The sequence below is a fragment of the Oreochromis niloticus genome, linkage group LG3 (assembly GCF_001858045.2).
Source record: "Oreochromis niloticus isolate F11D_XX linkage group LG3, O_niloticus_UMD_NMBU, whole genome shotgun sequence".
Taxonomy (NCBI): domain Eukaryota; kingdom Metazoa; phylum Chordata; class Actinopteri; order Cichliformes; family Cichlidae; genus Oreochromis; species Oreochromis niloticus.
In genome coordinates, this window is record NC_031967.2 from 13,716,003 (window position 1) to 13,735,778 (window position 19,776).

The 19,776-nt window shown below is 41.7% G+C and overlaps 1 protein-coding gene across 5 annotated transcripts in view; it reads left to right on the plus strand.

Moving 5' to 3' along the window:
* The window catches only part of LOC100691919 (ATP-binding cassette sub-family A member 1), a 176,714-nt gene that overhangs the window by 73,485 nt on the left and 83,453 nt on the right, over positions 1 to 19,776 (plus strand). For 4 of the 5 annotated variants that reach the window (XM_013274475.3, XM_013274476.3, XM_025905495.1 and 1 more), the window contains 8 exons: positions 878 to 953; positions 3,676 to 3,881; positions 6,379 to 6,427; positions 8,506 to 8,613; positions 8,766 to 8,786; positions 9,347 to 9,489; positions 14,158 to 14,285; positions 19,438 to 19,536. In XM_013274475.3, coding sequence (XP_013129929.1) covers positions 878 to 953; positions 3,676 to 3,881; positions 6,379 to 6,427; positions 8,506 to 8,613; positions 8,766 to 8,786; positions 9,347 to 9,489; positions 14,158 to 14,285; positions 19,438 to 19,536 — 830 coding nt within the window. The remainder of the gene's footprint in view (positions 1 to 877; positions 954 to 3,675; positions 3,882 to 6,378; positions 6,428 to 8,505; positions 8,614 to 8,765; positions 8,787 to 9,346; positions 9,490 to 14,157; positions 14,286 to 19,437; positions 19,537 to 19,776) is intronic. The other variant, XM_025905493.1, reaches the window with a different exon arrangement.

The following is a 19,776-nucleotide window of genomic DNA, read 5'->3' on the forward strand; positions in this document are numbered from 1 at the left end:
TGCTCACACAGTGAGTAAGGCCACTTTTTTAAGGCCTTTAGATCTTTACAGATCTTATTTAATTTAATAGTAAATCCCCCAAAATAAGGATTTTCAGCAGCAAGCACTTTGGCACAGCAGTAACCTCTTTCTCATCTGTTATTGACCAGCCTCTGACTTTCCAGAGTGCTCTCTTTCTCCTTTCACCACCCTCCCCCCATAATGATCTGTATTTAGTCTGCCCCAGCATGAGAATTGGCATACGCCTACGTGCTGGATGATACTAATTGTCGCGGGGGAGAGGGGTGCTTCTCGCTTTCGCTCGCCAATGGTGCCTCGCACACTTAGTTTTAATCAATTGGAGCAAATGAACAAGATGCACCGGTGCCAGCAGGGCGAGAGCGATTACCATTTGTCTGCCGAGTCTTCGAGGTGAACGAAGTCATTTGTTTAAGAGAAATAAACAAACGTGGAAACACCTTCGTGGGCGAAGTAGCGATTCAGCCCTCCTCCTTTTTCCCTGGGTGTCATTTTGGTAATTAATAGGAAGAGTTTGCAATTACACACCTTTAACTGCCCAAAAAAAAAAAAAAAGTTTAATTGCCCCGATCTCATTTCCTTGTGATTGAACTCCATAAAGAGAAGCAGCTCTTTAAAAACGTTTAACCTTTTTTTGTGCGCATGTCTTTGGCTGAACGACGGTGGCTTCATATTCCATTACAGGCTGACAGCATTATCTGTTGACGCATGCATGCGGCTTTATTTAGAGCAATTAAATAGAAACTTGTGGATGCCCGTTATTTGATTAATGCAAGACAGGAGTTGTCAGCAAGGCACTGTTCATCATTCTAAGAGGTAAGGCCTGATAAGGCCTTTCTAATCCAATTCTGATTAACAGGAGACAGACTGTCCTTTGAGCAGCAGCCCAGATGAAGGATTTGGCAGCCAAAGCTGGAGCAACTCTGATCCATCAGGTACCAACTATCTCCGTTTACTGTCTGTCGTGTGTTATGATTATTACCTTGTAAAACAAATGTTGCATGGAAATTTTTATATAGTTCCTTTATATAGTTTTTAAAAACACACACACATTTAAATGTGCGGTTTATTAGAGCGCACGCCGCTTCATCCTTTCTGAACCAGAAGAAAATAAAATCAACTCGTTATTACCAAACTCACAGATAAAACATTAAAGTATCTCTCCTCGAGAAGGTTTTGAGATGTGCTGCTAGAGGCCACAATAAAGTGATGAATTTGTGTGGGAAAACTAGGATTTTTAGGATAAGAGAGATTAGAAATCTTTGAACCGCTGAAGTGTACTTTGACTAAAACGTCTTACAAAGTGTGACAAGTTCCTGGTGATTTAACGCTGATCTTGATCTCTTGCAGCGGTAGCGAGTTATTCGTCTTGTTAGTTGAACTCCACAGCAGTGCTGATTGTCAACAGCCAGCGACACGTTACTCACTTGTTCTCGTAAAGCGTTAAGCTGGAGCGTTCAGTGGCAGCGGGGCCAACTTGCCTGTTTAGCTCTTAGATCCACTCTTCACTTCACTTATTGCATGTTTAAGATCTTTTCAGTTTTAATCCACAAGCAGCGATTAAAAAGTTTCACAACTCAATTTAAAAAAAAAAAAGTACTGGATTTGATTTTTGCCCGTTCTCCTCACTCCCTGAAAGTCCCATTCTATTTGCACATGAGGATCTACGGAGCTTAAATTTAAGAGAAGAGAAAAAAATCTGCTTTGGTGTCAATCTCATCTGACCTGGCCGAGTCTGAGGCCCAGACTACAAACAGAGAAGAGGTGAAGGTGACGCGTCGTGCTACGAGAGTGACGAGGAGCATGCTGGATTTAGGATTTTGACTTCCACAGGCTTTATGTGCCTCGATTTCAGTTGTACATTTATATCGGCTGACTGTACAGAAAACGCTCGGCTAGTTTATTACCCAGACTGTTCTGTAATAGTAAAATATAACGTTTTCATTAATTCACAGAAAATGTCCTTTTTTTCTGTGGACTCACTGTAAAAAAACTACAAACATAAAAAGAAACCAGATAGTTGTGTAACTGATGGCGGAAAAACAGGAATATTTCTGTCATTTAATCCATTATTATTATTTATCATTAGTTTAGGTGTAGTATGAATGGCACTTGGGGCTTTATCAATAAGAAAAGCTGTGAAACTTATGAAAATACATTTAAAAGTTAAAAATCCTTCATATTTTCTAAAGATGTACAGTAGGCTAGTTTAGAGTCTTTGCTGGGTCGATTCTGGCCCTCGGGCCTTATGTTTGACACCCCTGATTTACAATGGGCGGTATAGGAGTTTTCCTGGCGATGTGACTTTTTTACTGCTTTATTTTCTGTTTGTATTTTCTTATTACTTTATATCTATATTTGCCTGTTTGACATAAAACAGTCAGTCAACCCTGCGGCGTCAGGTTGTCGCTGTAGTTCCACTGTAACGTCCTGACACGTCTCGGGCGTCTCATTTGGTGGCAATGATCTGGTCTCATCAAACAACAGCTCCACTGTGTGAAAGCACGGATATTTGGCAACACAATCAGTGCTCACGGCACAACCTACTCACCAAATTGCCTCTCTATCATTTTTTCGTCTTCCCCGAAGAACTGTGGCATACGCACAAGAACGCAAGAGGACAGAATGGGATTTTTAGGTAGGGACCTATAAATAGCAGCGGCACTGAAATCAGCACAGAGATGTGCAAGAAGATGATGTTGAAGGGAAAAATGGGCAAATTAAAATTGGACATGGTTTCTGTTTTCTTTGCTTGAGACGGGTCGTGGAACGTGCTCCACGTGTGGTTCGTTTTCTCCAGCTGCTATTTTTCCTAACCTGTAATGTTCTGCTTTATACATGATATTCTCTCATTTGCCTGACACAAGTTTTGACTATATTAAATATAGAAATGTTGAGAAACTGCAGAAATAGAGCTGATTAATGCCCAACCGAATCTTCTGCTGGTTATTTGATTTGTTTTGATCATTCTCGGGCCTTGATCGCGTAAACAAAAGGTGCCCAATGCAAGTCATGATCAGAAGCAAACTCTAGAGCAGGCTCCAGGTTATTATGCATGGAAATAAAATCAGAATCAAACCTGCTGCTTCCTTCAAAAGGATTATATTTAAGACTGCTGATATAAGTCAGAAAATCCCACGAAATGAAATCACATTTCCTCAAGTGACAGCTCATTTCTCTTTATTGACAGACACAGGCAAGCAGAGCGAAACATACTTACAATTTCTCAAATATTTTAGACTGGTGTGTGAAGCAGAGCCATTTAGTTCTTCATAAAGGACCAGTGGTTGTTGAGCTGCAGTAATTATATATGAGAGGCTTTGGATCAATAATGGATGTGGTGCATTCTGCAACACTGTCTGCATAGATTCTCACTATAGACACGGGTTCAGAGTGGATGAGACGGGGGAATAAGGTCCACTGATCTGTTACAGTGCTTTTAAATGTCACCTCATCAGGTGCGTTGTGATTGCAATATGTTGCACGGCGGTTTTTAAAGGATTTCACTGGTGAAGTTTCTCTGTGTGAACGCTGAGTTTGAAAGATGCTGTTTAAATATTATATGTCTCCGCAGCCCTCTGTGCCGACTGTTCAGCTTCAGCTCTTTTCCCGTCTTTAGAAGTTGTTTTGACATAATTTTTGTGACTTTCCATCCAGCAAATTTGTCAGCAGTGGGTCAGCTCGTGCAAAGACATGTCCCTGAGGCAATCTTCCTGGAAAGCATCGGTCAGGAGATCACCTACATCCTGCCCTACGGAGGAGCTAAAGACGGGACCTTTGGCACGCTCTTCCGAGAGCTCGACCGAGCCATGGCCAACCTTGGCCTCACCAGCTATGGCATCTCGGACACCACCCTGGAGGAGGTAAACTAAACATGGGACTGACGGCCTTGTGCATATGCCTTGTGCATATGTGTCATTTTTATAAATTCACTTTGCATCACATTGTTTCTATTTACTAATTTCATAGCAATTTGGGAAAATGATGACTTTATTTTGCTAGGAAGGTACAGGCATTTAAATAGAGAAAAACAGAGCAAAACCAGTTCGACTAAGAGTTCAGACTGTGTGGTCACACCTTTCTAGCTTGTTAGAATTTCAAGCTTTTTTTTGTCATTTCTTTAAGTAGTCTTCAGGAATAGTTCTCCAGGCTTCTTGAAAGACATTCAAAGCAGTTTTCTGGATGTTTGCTGCTTTTTGTTCTGTCAAAATGATCCCACACTGCTCCAATAATGTTGAAGTCCGGGCTCTGGGGAGGCCAATCCATGACTGATGGTGGTTTTGGAGATCTTGTCAAAAGTGATTAAATTATGAATGCAGAAAAGTACTGGCTGAAATTCAGCCCCAAACCACGACAGAGCCTCCACCGTGGTTTACAGATGGGTGTAGTCACTCACTGTTGTCTCTTCTGACCTCGATGTACAAATTTTGGATTTATCACTCCGTCAGACTGATTGTAATTTGGGGTATTCGAGCCTTTTCTTCTCGTTTCCCTTCTTAACAGCCACTCTCCCACTTAGACCGTTTCTGATGAGGCTTCAGATGGATCAACTGAAGGGTCAGATGCCATTTTTTTAAGATTTTGATTTTGTTAGGAGCCCTGCGACAGACTGGCTACCTGTCCAGGATGTACCTTAAGATAGCTCCAGCCCCCCCGCGAGACTGAAAAGGATAAGGGAAAGAGAATGCATGGATGGACATTGTTAGGGTTGCCACTTCTTCTTTTGTCCTCCATTTTTGAGGACATACAGTTTCCCCATCAAACTGTGTTATCTTTAGTATTTTCTCATAGATTGCACTAAATAAAGTTTTGCAAATGATGTTTTTGTGACAGAAACCCCCCCCCCCAGCACTGGTTCATCCATTGAGTTATGCTTGAATGATTCATAGGTCAGTGTTGAGAGGCTCAAGAAACCAAACATTCCTCTGAAAATGTTCAGGTACAAGGACTGGACGGAAAGTGAGCGAAACAGCAGCCAGTGTTCAAAGAGGAACTTTGAACCTTGAAAGCAAAATATAAAGAAAAGAGTGGTGGCTCAAGACTTCTGCACAGTACCGTAGTAGGACTTTTTTGGTCTTTTGGTCTCTTCTCAATGATAATAAAAAAAAAATCATTTGCAGACATTTTGTAAATCTCACCCAAAACAAGTAAACACTATATTAAACCAACCTTTTTACATTTTAGCCAATAACCTGAGCTGTGGGTCTATTATTCACTCTTTTCTTCAGATCCTGTTATTGATTTCTCTTTCTTCTGCTAAGACACCGACGATGATGAAAACCATATCTAATTTTAGAGCGAACAAATTTGTAGTGATTGATCAATTTTGGATGAACGTGCTCAATGCGGTTTTAACCAGACCAATGCTGGAGCGCTACATTCGCTTTCTAAAATTCTCACATATTTTCCTGCTCCCTTCCTCGTTTTCACGTCATACGCTTTTTTCAAAACCATGACTCACCATCATGATATAAGAAAAAAATCATCATTTTACTTGCAGTTGCAGAACGTTTTTACTTTCTCTTTGAACTAATATGTAAGTGTCATATTGTAGATTGCAAATCAATGTTCCCCAGAAGCACTGACCCATAAACAAATGACTCAAGCAGTATGTTTGCCACGCAGACCCGTCTTGGATCATAAAGCCGAGTGACTCTTCCCTAATGCTCTTCATGTAAGGCCGACATGCATTAAACACTCATGGCCTGCGGGCGATGTGAATAATTCCTTTTGAATTCCCACAATTCAGCCACGCCACGGTTATTTCATCCATCCATGTTTTCTTTTGAAGTCCAAACGCTCTGAAACACGCAGTTATTGGCTATGTGTGAAAAATAAACAGGAACTGATAAGGCATTGACGTTAATAAAGTAACGCATAAAAATAATATAGCCCGGCTTTTCATACTGCTTTATGATGTCAGAGCTTGCCCCTGAATAAAAGAATTCAACACATCAAATAGCATCCAGTCTCCCAGCAGCTTGCCTTTTGAGAGGTCAAATGATGAAACATAGCCTAACTCGTACACCCAAAAATGCTCACAAATAGGGAGATTTATTTATTTTGCTGTGTAACCTGGATTCATAAATAAAGTCAAGGAGGGCACTTCGCTCAGAAACTCCACTTGGCAGGTGTTCAAGTAAAGGTTGCGATCTCTGGATGCACATCTTTGATCTGATTCTGAACAGAAACCTTACAGGGAGCACTCCGACATCTGTAGAGGTTTATTTGTTAAGCATATTTTTGATTTGTTTATTAGGAAAAAAATAGCTACACAGTCGCTCAGTTAATGCTCCACAACTACAGTATCATAACTTTGCATTTATAGATAATGTGCCTAATATGTTCTGTTTTTTACAGATATTCCTTAAAGTGGCGGAGGACACTGGAGTGGATGCAGATATACCACGTAAGCGGACCAATAAACACCACACTGTGCTATCGTCTCTGATGTAGATAAACACATCAACAAACTATAAATGTATGATTGTCAGTGTTAATGCATTGAAACATTCTGTCAAATAAACAAAATACATTTCTGTGAGGGGCGCTTGAGTCAAAGTGGGATTGTTATTCCATCTCTGGTGATATATTTTTAGTAGAGTGGCTTTGCTCAGGGCCTCTCCACTCGTCTGCATGAATGTGGAAGGCCTGAAGGTGTGGAGAGCACAACACGTGCCACATTCAGTGTGTATGGGATTGCTTTTGGAAATGGCATGAATAGTATGAAATGGAGGAGCTGCGTGGGTTGCAAAGTAGCTTGCAGTAGAAGCAGCAGCTCTGCTAGTTGTAGGCCCAACTTTAATGGCATGCCTCATATGAGATTTGCGAACAGGTTGCCTGAAGTGATGCCATGGTTAATGCGTACACCCACCTTGTCCCAAATACATCAAATATGGCCGCTGTTTAATAACTAGTGGCATCTCACAGACACCCACAAGGTGTTTTTTGGTGTGACTGTGATACCAAACTAGATTGTGGCAATAGTGAGATGGAGCTTACTACCAACTTGGCATGTATGGATGCTTGCAAAGGAACCAGTGAGTGAAAGGAGGAGTAAAAATACTGCAACTGCTACCTTTCAGCCTCCTGGTAGTTTGACCTGTGGTATGAATGTGAACATCCTAGGTCGCCTCATTGAGTTATCGCATTCACAAGATTTACATAAAACTTGCCCTTCTACCTTGACCGTGAGGTCGAGGTCACTGAGATTCAAACTTTTTCGTGGATGCCCGTGTGGTATGAATTTGAAAATCCTACGTCGACTCGTTCTCGAGTTACGGCATTCACAAACTTGGGTGTCCACTCCACTGCAGTGGGCGGCGACGACAATACCCCGTCGATCTTTTATGGCTAACGGGGTAAAAAGCAAGTGAGAATGAAATGAAGCCATATACAAACTCCAAACAAGGACACAACCCTCAGTCTCCTCGATGTCAAAGCTCTCAACCAAATCTCCAACTTCCAAACGTGGACTTTAAAGACGGCCCTTGGAGTCAAGGCCCCGACACTCAGGGGCATCATTTACACCAGCAACATGCACCAGAACTGGCAGTACTTCATGCCTGGAGAACGACCCCTGAATGTTATAAACAAATCAGCCCGTTTACAGAGTAATTCCACTTCAAGCTTTTAACATCTTTTGATGACACAACAATTTTTATGCCATCGCTAAAGGAAGTTTTTGACACTGACACACAGCAGGAAAATAAATAAACACATCAAATATAAAGCAGCGTGCTTTACTTATACAAATGCAGAATATGGTTGCCACATAAGGCATGTCTGTATTTCCTTCAGCATTTATTAGCGATGCTGCTTAATAACTAGCCATTTGGTTGAATTACGTAGACCCATTTAGGTAAAATGGAAGCAGTTTGCCAATCAGAACCTGGCATTTGAAGCAGTTCCTGGCTCCAAAAAGGCCATTTGATTTTGATGTCCACCCTCTAGATGCATTAATCAAAATGAACTAAAACCAACAAAGCAGCCTAAAGCAGGATTTAATTACTGTGTGTAAAGGTCTCAGAAATCAGCACGACTGCATTAATGACGATGAACTAAGCACACGTTCACTGGCTTCTCAGGCCACGAGTCACTTTTATAGCAGTACTTGCAAAAGATGACTCAGATGTAGGTAGAAGTTATTTTCCTTGCGTTTGGGTTCGTCTGCCCCAGTAGAAGGACGACTGAAATAAAAAAGACACGGCGCTTTCCAGCCCTGCTTTCATGTGTCACTGATTGACCTCAATGGGTAAATCTCCCGTTCCCATCTTTTCACAATTTTTGTTTGCAGCCATTGCCGAGCAACCTCACTTATCGGGCTAATCTCAAAAATCGGATTTCCTCGTGTTCCTGAAACACCTGGGTTTGTGCTTTTGCGGGGAATAATATGGCGTCTTGCAGGGCAGGTTGCTGTTCTTATTGTTATTTATAACCCTAAATTGGGTCAGGCCATAACAACATATCTTATTTGTATTCCCACAGCGACAAAGGAGCCGTTTGTGAGAGACAGCAAAAGAAGGTCCCGCGAAGCCAAGAGGAACAGCATTGCCAGCGTCCACTCAAAAACAGAGCAAACCACCAGGAAGAGTGGCAAGTCCTTCATTGTTTATCACAGATTATGTTTTTTTAATTAGGCAAACATAGATGAAGTAGCAATATATTACATTTAACAGTTTTAAAAGCTCATCAAATGAACTGCACTTCCTGTTTAAATCTTGGTCTTTATTTTGTTTCTCATCTAGAAAAGTTCACAAGTAAAGTTGGTAAGTACTCTCTTTTGTCCTCAATGGTTTGATCTTTACAACTGTTATTTTTTTCACATCACACCCTTTGTTCCTCAGTTATTAATTTGATTTATTTTGGCTTCAGTTTGATTGTTTCTCCTCAGGTGAGACAGCATAATACCAAAAAAACTCACTTTCAAGCAGGCTTCCCTTTCACGACACATTATCTCACCTGTCTTTTACACCTTAAATGTGTGCTTTTCATCACAAAACTGGCCTTTGATTCAAACTTTTTTGTAAATTTTCACAGTGAATCCTGTAAAAAAAAAAATCAAAAAATCATTCTTATTAATGAAAATATGTAAAACAAAAGGTGTCCAAGGCCTGTGTTTGTCAGTGTTTTCCTTTTGAGTCAGGCCCAGATACATGAAATGAAAAAAAAACCTAAAATTGCCACTTTGAGGAATGAGCCAGTGCAGCTGGCCAGTTTAACACTTAAGTTATATTTGATCAGCCTATTAGTGGTGCTGAAAAGCATGCTCAGCAGATCTTTTACATAGGCATAGATGATAAATAATGCTGAAGGTTAACGTCTATTCCAGACATAAGGAAGAGCCCCAGTGACAGCGGGAGGGGATCCACGGTCATCACCGGACGGAAGCTGATCAGACAGCAGTTCCTGGCGCTCTTTATTAAGCGCTTCCACCACGCCCGAAGGAGCCGCAAAGGACTCATTGCCCAGGTAATGGCCTCAGTCTGTCATATTGATGGATTGAAGGGTTATGCTAGTAGGGTTGCATGGGAGGATCAAGGTAGGATTGCGCAAAATACATGTTAGCTTTCAAAATCAGTTAATGGCATATGTGATAGAGTGAGCTCATTTAAAACCTGGATGGAAGACTCATCCATCTTGATGGAGTCAATAGTTTAACGGGGTTTAAAATGTTGGGAGAGAAATCGACACTGACGGCAGAATATGAGCGTTGAAAAACGTGAACGGCGGCGTCCAGGATGATGTAGCGTCGTGTCAGTAAAGTGCACGTCCGATGATCATCTCTATCTCCCCCATGGCACACGTGGGTGTACCAAAAGCACGCCCAGAGGACAAAAGTCAGGCTGCGATTGGTGCTGTGGAGGAGATTTGAGTGTTTGGATCCAATCAGTCAGTTTCTGTAATTGGAAAAGAAAATGTCAATATCCGAGTCCAGGTATATATTTTTCAGCCTCAGCGTCGCACTTTGAAAGAACAGCACGTCGACGGTAGGCGGGAAGCCGTGAGTCCGTTTGTGTGCTGGCTTCAGTTAGCACATCAGTTTCACCTGATCGCCCTGATTGGCACCAGAAAGCCAAAGTGACACCCATGATTTGTTTTTCCTTCATTTCACCGCGTGCTAATCATGTGTTTTCATTAGCCACGTATTAAATGCGATCGCATAACAATTACAGAGATGACAGATTGCCGTTAGCTTATTAAGTGTATGTCTATATTATTTTGCTCCTCATAAACATAATTTCAGAAGTCAAAACCAATAAGCAGACGTAATTTAAACAAGTCAAAACCAATTTCAGTAAACAGCAGTTTTCCAGGTACTTCACTGATTATTTTCTCAACTTGTAAAAAGTGTGTTCTGACCTAAAGTGTGCTCGCGGTCACACACACACAAACTCCTTGCGTACGTAGACGTCGTGCCGTTGCATCATATGTGACAGCTAACAACTAACCGTAGCTGAAAACTAAAGAGTGCAGCTCATCCTTTCCTGTGTGAGAGGAAGGAGGAGAGAGGAGGAGAGCGAGCAGTGTTTCACCTTTGCGAGGTGCGGGCTCTTCTTGTAATTTGCTGCAGTACCAGCCCCCCATTAGTCACTGTCAATCTCGGACGTCCCTCTTTAGTGGGGACGCAGAGCAGGAATAGAAGGATAAGTGTGTGAATGCGGATGTACAAGGGTGCACATTGTCTGCAAGGGCACACCTCCCGGCTCTTCCTCTTTATTCATTTGGTTGAAGGGTTTCTTTCCTCCCCACCCCACCCCCGCCCTGTCATGTCAACAGCTCCCATTGTCAGCAGATATGATTGTGTAGTGAGGTAATCTGCTCCAATACAAATGGTTAGGGGAATATAAAAGAGATTACGGTGAGAAACACAAAAGGAGTGATTTATGGGGCTGGAAGTTGGGGACGGGTGAGTCTTGGCAGTGTCAGAATCGAGCAGAGGCGGTTATTGGTTATGTGGTGGCGCCGAGGACTTGAAGGCTTCTTGTGTTTGGGGCTCACTCTGAACTGAACTGACTGCAACTCCCCATTTAAGCACTAACAGGAAAATAGTTGATAAAGTATTAATTTGTTCAGTTTAATTATATTTTCTTTTTGTTTAAAGTTGTGGATATTAACTTTTATTGGCAATAACAAGCACTTTAGTGTGTGGAGCGATTATGTTCATTTCCAGCTCTGTATTTCTATTATTGGTCTTGACTAGAATAGCGTTACATGAGGAAGAGTCCAAAATAACCATTATTAATCTTATACTGGGGCTTGAGCTTGGTGCAGTTCATACCTTTTATTTAATGTCCTTCTGATTGGCTGCCCCTCTAAAACAGAAGGCTTGAAGAGCATGTAGGTGCTCACAGCTAGAGCTATGGGCCTATGTATCTACTCCCGCTCACATGGACACAAAAGTAGAAAAACAACAGTCTAAAACTGCACATTTACAGCAGCACAAAGCTTTCAGTCCACAAAGATTACATGTAAATACACTGATTTACATTATCTGACACTTCAGCCATGTGTTAATATGAATATTCACCACTGTATATATGTATATAGACTCATTGGCTTTATTAGGTGCATCCGTTCAGCTGCTTGTTGATGCAACATTAATATTAAGCCAATCACATGGCAGCAACTCAGTACGTTTAGGCATGCAGACGTGTTTAAGCCGACCTTCTGAAGTTCAAACTCAACATCAGAATGAGGTGATTTAAGTGACTTTGAAGGTGGCGTGGTCATTGTTGGTGCCAAACGGACTGGTCTGAGTAGTTCAGAAACTTTCAGAAACTGCTGAGCACAAAACCATCTCTGGAGTTTACAGAGAATGTTCTGAAAAAGAGAAAATGTCTAGTGAGCTGCGGATCCATGGGAGAAAATGCCTCGTTGATGCCACAGGTCAGAAGAAAATCACACTGATTTAAACCGAGCAGTCAATGCAACAGCCACTTGTTACAACCAAGGTATGCAGAAGAGCATCTCTGAGCCTTTAAGCAGATGGGCTACAGCAACAGAAGACCACACAACGGGTGACACTTACGTCAACTAAAAACAGAAAAATGAGGCTATAGTTTACACGGGCTCACCAAACTTGAACAATAGAAGGCTGGAAAGACGCTCTATCTGCTTTTGATTACCACTGCGAGATTCAGATGGTCGGGTGAGAATTTTCCATAAATAAACACAAAGCATGGATCCATCCTGTCTTGTATCAGTGGTTCAGGTGCAGATCTCCTGACGGATACTTCCAGCAGGTAAAGTCTAACCATCTCCATCTGGATTCCTAAACATGACAATGAGTTCACTGTACTCAAATGACCTCCACAGTCGCCAGCTCTCCCTCCAACAGAGCACCTTTGGGATGTCCTGAAGCGTGAGACTGACATCACGGATTTGCAGCAACTGTGCGATGCTTTCAAGTCAAGGTGGTCCAAAATCTCTGAGGAGGTTTTCAGCACCTTGTTTGCCAAATGTCTAACCCGGTACTAGCAAGCTGTACCTAATAAAGTTACTGTATACGATGGAAAACAAGGGAAAAACATAATATCCCTCTTTAAGACTACAGAAAAATATTCAATGAGCTGCTATTATCCACTTTAATGCAAGCTGTGGCATTAAATTTATTATTCACCGGTGTAATTGGATTGACACGAATGGTTGTTTTGGAGAAGTCTGTTTGTAATGAGGCTTTTGACTTTGCTGCAAAAAGAAAAACACACACACACACACAACCAACACATCTTATTCATGTTGTGTTTTTACCCATTTTGCATATAATCCCATCCTCTACTTTAAATCCCCTCCAAACTTGAGAATGCGATAAACTCATGCATTGTTCATGTGAGTGCTTTGGCTTTGTGAGCATAATGACTTCTCCCTGTTTTTTTGCCGATTTCTCTCAATGGAAGAAGTGCCAGCTGTCACCTGCAATTACTGCCGAGAGAGGGAGGGAGAGCGAGGGAGCAACAGAACAAGAATAGTTCTTTCTTTCTGCGGTCTGCCATTAAGCTTTTCACTCTCATTGCTGCGCTTTATCTTCCCTCCAAGCACATTTCCATGGCCATAGCTCCATGTAGTAAATTCAGGATTTCAATTGTAGCATCTTGAATTGGCCTTGCAAATTGCATGCCCCGCAATTAATCAAGTGTGTGCAAACCTCCCCTTTGCTGCCGAGCGCACCCCGACCTATGAATGATTAAACAGTAAAGATATCTCGCACTTTTTTTTCCCCCCCACACAGACCTTTTTGTCAGCTCTAACAATATAATGAAAAGCAAATTACATGATGAAGAAAAGAGGATTTGGAGGGTGGTGGGTGGGGGGTAGTATTGTTGCAGCGTCTGTTTTTTTTTAAACACACACAGACACACACACACACCCTCAAGACAAGAGAATTGCGAGAAACTAATTACATCAGAGTGGCCAGATGATGGTGGCAGTGTTGGAAGTGTTTAATCAAACTCATAAAGCATGGAGAAGTGCCCAAACAAGTTGGCGGGGAGCATATTAATGTGTACACATTATTGCGTCGGTGCCCCGCCGCTGTTGATCGCATCAGTCCGGACCGCGCCGCGTGGAATGCAATAACACCGCGGTGGCTCGATGGAGGCGCGGCGGTGAAATCGATCTCTCGTCGACCGTTCCGAGTGCATAAAACGCGCACCTGGGTCGCACGTGCAGGGATCCTATAACGAATGCATAATAATGATTGTTTTTATTTGTTTAAAAGGAATCTGGCTCCGATTCCGTCCACCCGCTGCGTGCTGTGACATTATATTGGCGGTAAAACGAACCCAACTCGCTTCCTGCATCTGTGCAGAAACTGTGCAGCACATTCATGATTAAATGAAACTTCAAGGCTTAAATATAAAAAAAAGGAAGCATGAAGGATTTGTGTTTCTGATTTTGCTCGAGAAACTTTGGCGAGTAGTAAAACTGTTTCAGTTTCGTTACTTTCTCCTTTTTTTATCTGCTGCAATTATTTGCCTAGACTTCAGCGAAATCTGTTTTTAATTGATTTCTGTTACATTTTGCTTCAAAAGAGCTTCAGATGTAAGATAAATGTCTCGGGCAGAGCAGAAACTGTTAGAAGGAAAAAAAGAGAAAGTCTTTTTTTTTTGCCTGTTAAATTTGTCACCATCCTCCTAGGTGGTCTTGCCTGCTTTTTTTGTCTGCCTGTCTCTGATCTTCTCCCTCATCGTCCCGCCGTTCAACGAATTTCCACCCCTGGAGCTGCAGCCCTGGATGTATGGCCTGCCTCAAACCACCTTCTATAGGTAACGTGTTTAAGATGTAGTAATGATTTGTGGTTTTTCTTCAGGTATCAGTTAAAATGGCATTTTAATCGAGTTCTCCCCAGATTCTAATTTAGATTCGAGCGTTAACAACAACCTGTGATTTATTTTATTTTTTTTAAAGTTTAGGAGATACTGCTGCTGAATGATGTCATACAACAGTAACATCAGTAAGGTTATTGCCGTTTCATGAAACTGAATCAACGTGATTTTCACAGCGAAGAAATCTTCCAACAAATGATCTGTACTGTTATCAGAGGCAGATGGGGTCTGAATAATTTAAGGGAGCAGTGGGTAGTTGTAATAGCAGACATGGTTGAGTAGATAAACAAGACACTCTGCAACTGTGTAGGAAAGTTCAACTTCAAAGATGGAAAAATCAAAGCACAAAAAATACAAAAATGTTACAGAAACAGGCCTCGCCGGTTTATTTCTGAGAGATGATCTTGCCGAGGACGTCGATCTGGACACCGCCCGTCCTTGGCTGCCGTTCAGCGTCATTGCAAATGAATGGCAAAGCTTGTGACAAGGCCCAGCTCCAGTGGACTTTGAAAGCACTTCAGGAGGCGCGTGTGGCGCGCTGATATGCACCACTGTAAATCACTCCATCTAATATTGCTGTGGTGTTGTTACTACAGCGCCCATTGTAAGCGGATCGTGTAAATGGACCCGTACTTATAGAGAGCTTCTCCTCTAATTGAGCTCTCAAAGCACATTTCATTACAAGCCCCATTCACCAAATCACACACACACAGATCCATACGGTGCTTACTCTATGGCCCCAGCACCTGGACTAAGCCGGGTGACTCGGGTTAGATGGTCCCCTCTATAATAACTGCTGAGCCACAGCTGCCCACGGTGATGTCATAGCTTTGCAACTTTGGGGAAGGAGGATGGAAAATAATTGCAGAAATATTTTTGGAAGTCAGGTGAGGTGAAGTGAAAAGAAAATGTTGCCTTTGGACTTAATTTACCATTTTGTCTTTTATTATTATTATTATCTCCACTTTACAGCTTTTCTTTTGTTAGTTTTAGGCAACAGTAATACTTAAATGTTGGGAACAACCCATGCTTTTAAATAGACTTGTTAGAAAAGCCTGAAGGCATACTGAAGTATTCCTCCAATTTTCTTTCTCCCCCCACCCGAGCCTCAAGGATGATGATGATGATGGTGGCGGTGATGAGCTGGGATTGATTTTATAGTTAAATACCTCCACGTTCACACCAGTAAAGTCAAAATTGCTGTAACATGACCCTTTCGATGTAACAACCCGAGTGCTGCAACAATTTAATCAACATTTGCAGCTTCTGTCAAGGCCAGCGAACTACTCGTAATTCATCCTGCACTCCTGTGACGAAGAGGTGTTTGTTAGTCATTCAGCCTACAGGTGTTTCAATTCCCTTGGAGGCACTTTGCGGAAATTCGCTCAGAGGATATCGAGGCATAATAGGTAATAAGTGTAGCCTCGTGAGAAAGCGGCTCGTTCAAGACAGAAACGAAACTGTTGGTCGGAGTGAAAATATGATGTAATATAGAGCCTGCATTCTAGTCAGGACTCAGATCATAAACTTTAGATTTTAGTTCGGTTTTATTTCCGTTACCACTAACTGAAACATTTTAATGCTCTTTTGCAGCAGAATTTTACGGTTGCTTTCATAACACTTTATGTAATTACAAATGACACTTCCTGCAGATTCAGTTTATATGACTTGCTTTACCCTCCTGCATCAGTTTACTCTGCTACGTTTTGTGCTTTGTGCTGCTATGAAGTATACGCACGTCTTTCTTTAGACCACAGTTTTGGCATCACATGCTGGACAGGTTAAATATATAAACAGGCAGTTTGAGGACATAGTGGTCTTAATACAGCCACCTATTTTCTGATGAGGTGGGGTAAACCCTGGGCAGATCAACAGTCTGTATAGAGAGACAGACAAGACACACTCACAATCACACCTACAGCCAATTTTGAATCGCCTGTTAACCAACATGCATATCTGTGGACTGTGGGAGGAAGCTGGAGCACCTGGAGTGATTTCACTCAGGCACAGGGAGAACAGGCAAACTCCACACGGAAAGGCCCCGGCAGACTGGTGGGCTGTGAGGAGAAACAGCTAACCCTTTTTCTAGTTTTCATGCGACCTGTCCAGGATGTTCCCCAAGTGGATAGATAGATGGAGTCACCAGAGTCTTCTTAAAACTTAAAACTGACGCCATTGTTACCAGCAGCCCTAGAACTTGTCACTGCACTTGGAGTTGTTAATAAGTCATTTAAAAAGTCTTTTAAAGTGTACAGTGAGGTTTTAGGTGATTCTCACATACACGAAAAGCCATTTAAAAAGTGCAACTGAACCATTTATTCTTTTTTTCGTTTTTTGCCTTTGCCGAAATGCAGTGCTGTCTCTCTCCGTGGTCCTGAAACAGACAAGCGTTAGTCTCGCTCTGTCCGTGGTGCTGATTCACTCAAGTCTCTTTCCACAGTGCTGAAATCCAAAACATGCTGTATAAAAAACAAAAAACAAAACAAAACATGATTTAAATTTGAAGTTACTTTTTTATTTTTACATAAATGCTCATTTAGAATTTAATAGTTGGGACATTTGCTCTGTGGACCGACAGGTTTCTTTTTTTTTTTTCTATTCTGTGTCGTCACGTGGCCTTCATTTGACTTTCTGCAGTTATCTTCAGTTCATCTCTGCTGTGTCATTTTGACTAGATAAACTCTTCATTAGTTCCGCTGTTTCTGTGTGTATGCACAAGTCTTCGTTTTACAACCGTCCAATAGTTTTATTATCTTTAATAACATGGTAACCCAGCCATTGTTAATAGCAAAACAGATGGCTGCACATAATCCATTTTTACAATCGGACCACTTCAATTGCGCTCGCTGGTGGCCAAGAAAATGACCGCGTGACCTTCACGGAGACGCCTCTAAATGAGACAATGAACACTGTATTAATCCAAACGGTTGGCCGGGCTGTGGCCACTGCTGGCAGAAAGCCATCGCTGTGGTCTCTATGAAACACTGTGTTTTAACTCCCACAGTACCCTTAAGATAAAGGGCAGCGTGTGTGTGGTTAGTAATGAGAACAGGATTGGAATGTGAAGACTGTTTAACTGAGACAGGGCTTAGATATGTACAGGACACTGGGATAATAATGAAAGGCTTCGAGGAGCCCGTACTGTACACAGAATCTCGATCAGGCTCATATCGGCTCATGCTTGCACTGAGCTCGGTGTAGAGACATCATCGCTTTACAGTCGATAATGTTTAAATAAGTGATGTCAAAGAAGTTTTGACTCTCTGGCCGAAAAACAGAGTTGTTAAACTCAGAGATTTTTCTCTCATTCTCAGTTAAGATAACTCCAGCGGGACCGAGCATTGCTATTGAGCATTTCAACACATCTAATCCTCCAGGCAGCGCGTTTCATTTCCTCTCAGGAGTTCTTGAATGTAAAGATTTGTTTGGCATTAATGGTCACTCCAATCTTCTCTTCTTTGCCAATATGGAAAACGAATTAGACAACACTCTAAATGTCCCAATCAAGTGCTACAGGAGACGACAGACAGGACTTCTAAAACAAATATCTATAGAACCTCAGATATATGGGTTTTTCTGTTTCACTATTGATGGCAGATTTAACAGATTTATAACAGTCATGTTGTTTTGGATTGGCAGAACAGCAGGATCATCAAGCTGACTAAGATTATAATCACTCTCTGAAGTTTATTCCTAAATATGTATTTAAGACCTTATAAAAAGTCTTAAAAGTTACATAATGTTACTGCTCTTCAGTATATATATATATACATATATCTCCACAAAACTATTAACAATCAATTATTATTAATTATGACATACAATAACTAATATTGTATCTCATGCCGAAATAAAACAAATCCCCGATGCCTGGGACTGTCTGGGGGTTTAATTTTGGCAATACAGTGGTGGAACGTGTGTGATGATGGTAGCGAAGACTCCCTGCTACCTGCTCTTTAGTCTGTGGAAGTGGGAAGATGCTCATTTAACAAGAAATACCTTAAGAATACACAACCGGCGATTAGACTGCCAACTATAGAGTGAGGAGCTTGGTCGCTACTCCTCCACATTGAAAGAAGCCAGTTGAGGTGGTTTGGGTATCTGATCAGGGCGTCTTCTGGACAACTCCTAGGCCTAGCTGAAGTTTTTCAGGCATGTCATACTAGGAGGGGGCCTTAGGTCAGGGTGTCCAACTCCAGGCCTCGAGGGCCGGTGTCCTGCAGGCTTTAGATCTCACCCTGGGCCAACACACCTGAATCAAATGATTAGTTCATTACCAGGCCTCTGGAGAACTTCAAGACATGTTGAGGAGGTAATCTAACAATTTAAATCAGCTTGCTGGATCAAGGACACATCTAAAACCTGCAGGACACCGGCCCTCGAGGCCTGGAGTTGGACACCCCTGCCTTAGGGTAGACCCACAACATGCTTAGACTGCTGCCGCCATGACCTGGGCTAGACAAGCGTCAGAAAAAGGATGGATGGATGGACACCGACATGGCTTTAAGCTGGTGAATTAACACTTCCCCTGCTAGAGTAAAAGTGTTGATCCACCCTTCATGATTTGTATTTTGCTTCCAAAGTGTCTTTTTTTTTTAAAAGAATTTTGTCTTCACTGACCTCTAAATGACAAAAGCATTAAAAAAAGACACCTACCTCAAGAGCCGAACAGAACAGCAAAGAACAAAATTTTAAACTGTATCTTTAAGGACTTTTTTTTTTTTTTTACCATCAGCCTGTCACAAAAACACTGTTTATTTCTGAATGTGTTTCCTTATAACGAGCAGATTTTCAGTTGTGATTTGTGCACAGTTTGGCCTAAAAGGGACATTAAAACAGTCTTTAAATTTTACTTCACCCGTAGACGTCCTGTTCTCATGTTCCCCATTATGCAGCGATTCTGCCACAACAGGCCATTGTCCAAGTTCATTCTCTTTCATAATGCCTATTTAATTCTTGTTTGTCTGTTTTATTGACATTGTGACAGATTGGCTGGCGCTCATGGATTAAATTGCTATGTGGACCTTCTGTGAGAGATTAAACCGAAATATCTAATGAGGAATTTTTCATTATTATATGCTGAATTTTACAGCAACGATGGGCCAGGAAATACTGAGGTGTCCCAGGTGGTGGAAAGCTTGTTGAACAACCCTGGCTTTGGGACACGCTGCATGAAAGGAGACCCTATACCGTAAGTACGCTGGGTATACACGAGTCGCAAATTAAGAATCCAGCCAAACATCAAAACCAAATGATACTGACAGAGTCTGAATCTTTGCAAGCTGTGTATGTTTGGCGAGTTGTTATGCATGCGTGTATGAGCCTCTTTCCGACAAATCCAGCAGCAGGCATGGAGCTAGCAAAAAAAATGCTTGGCAGGATTTTGAAAACCAATTTGTAAAAACAAATTTGATCAATAAATAATGAGCTT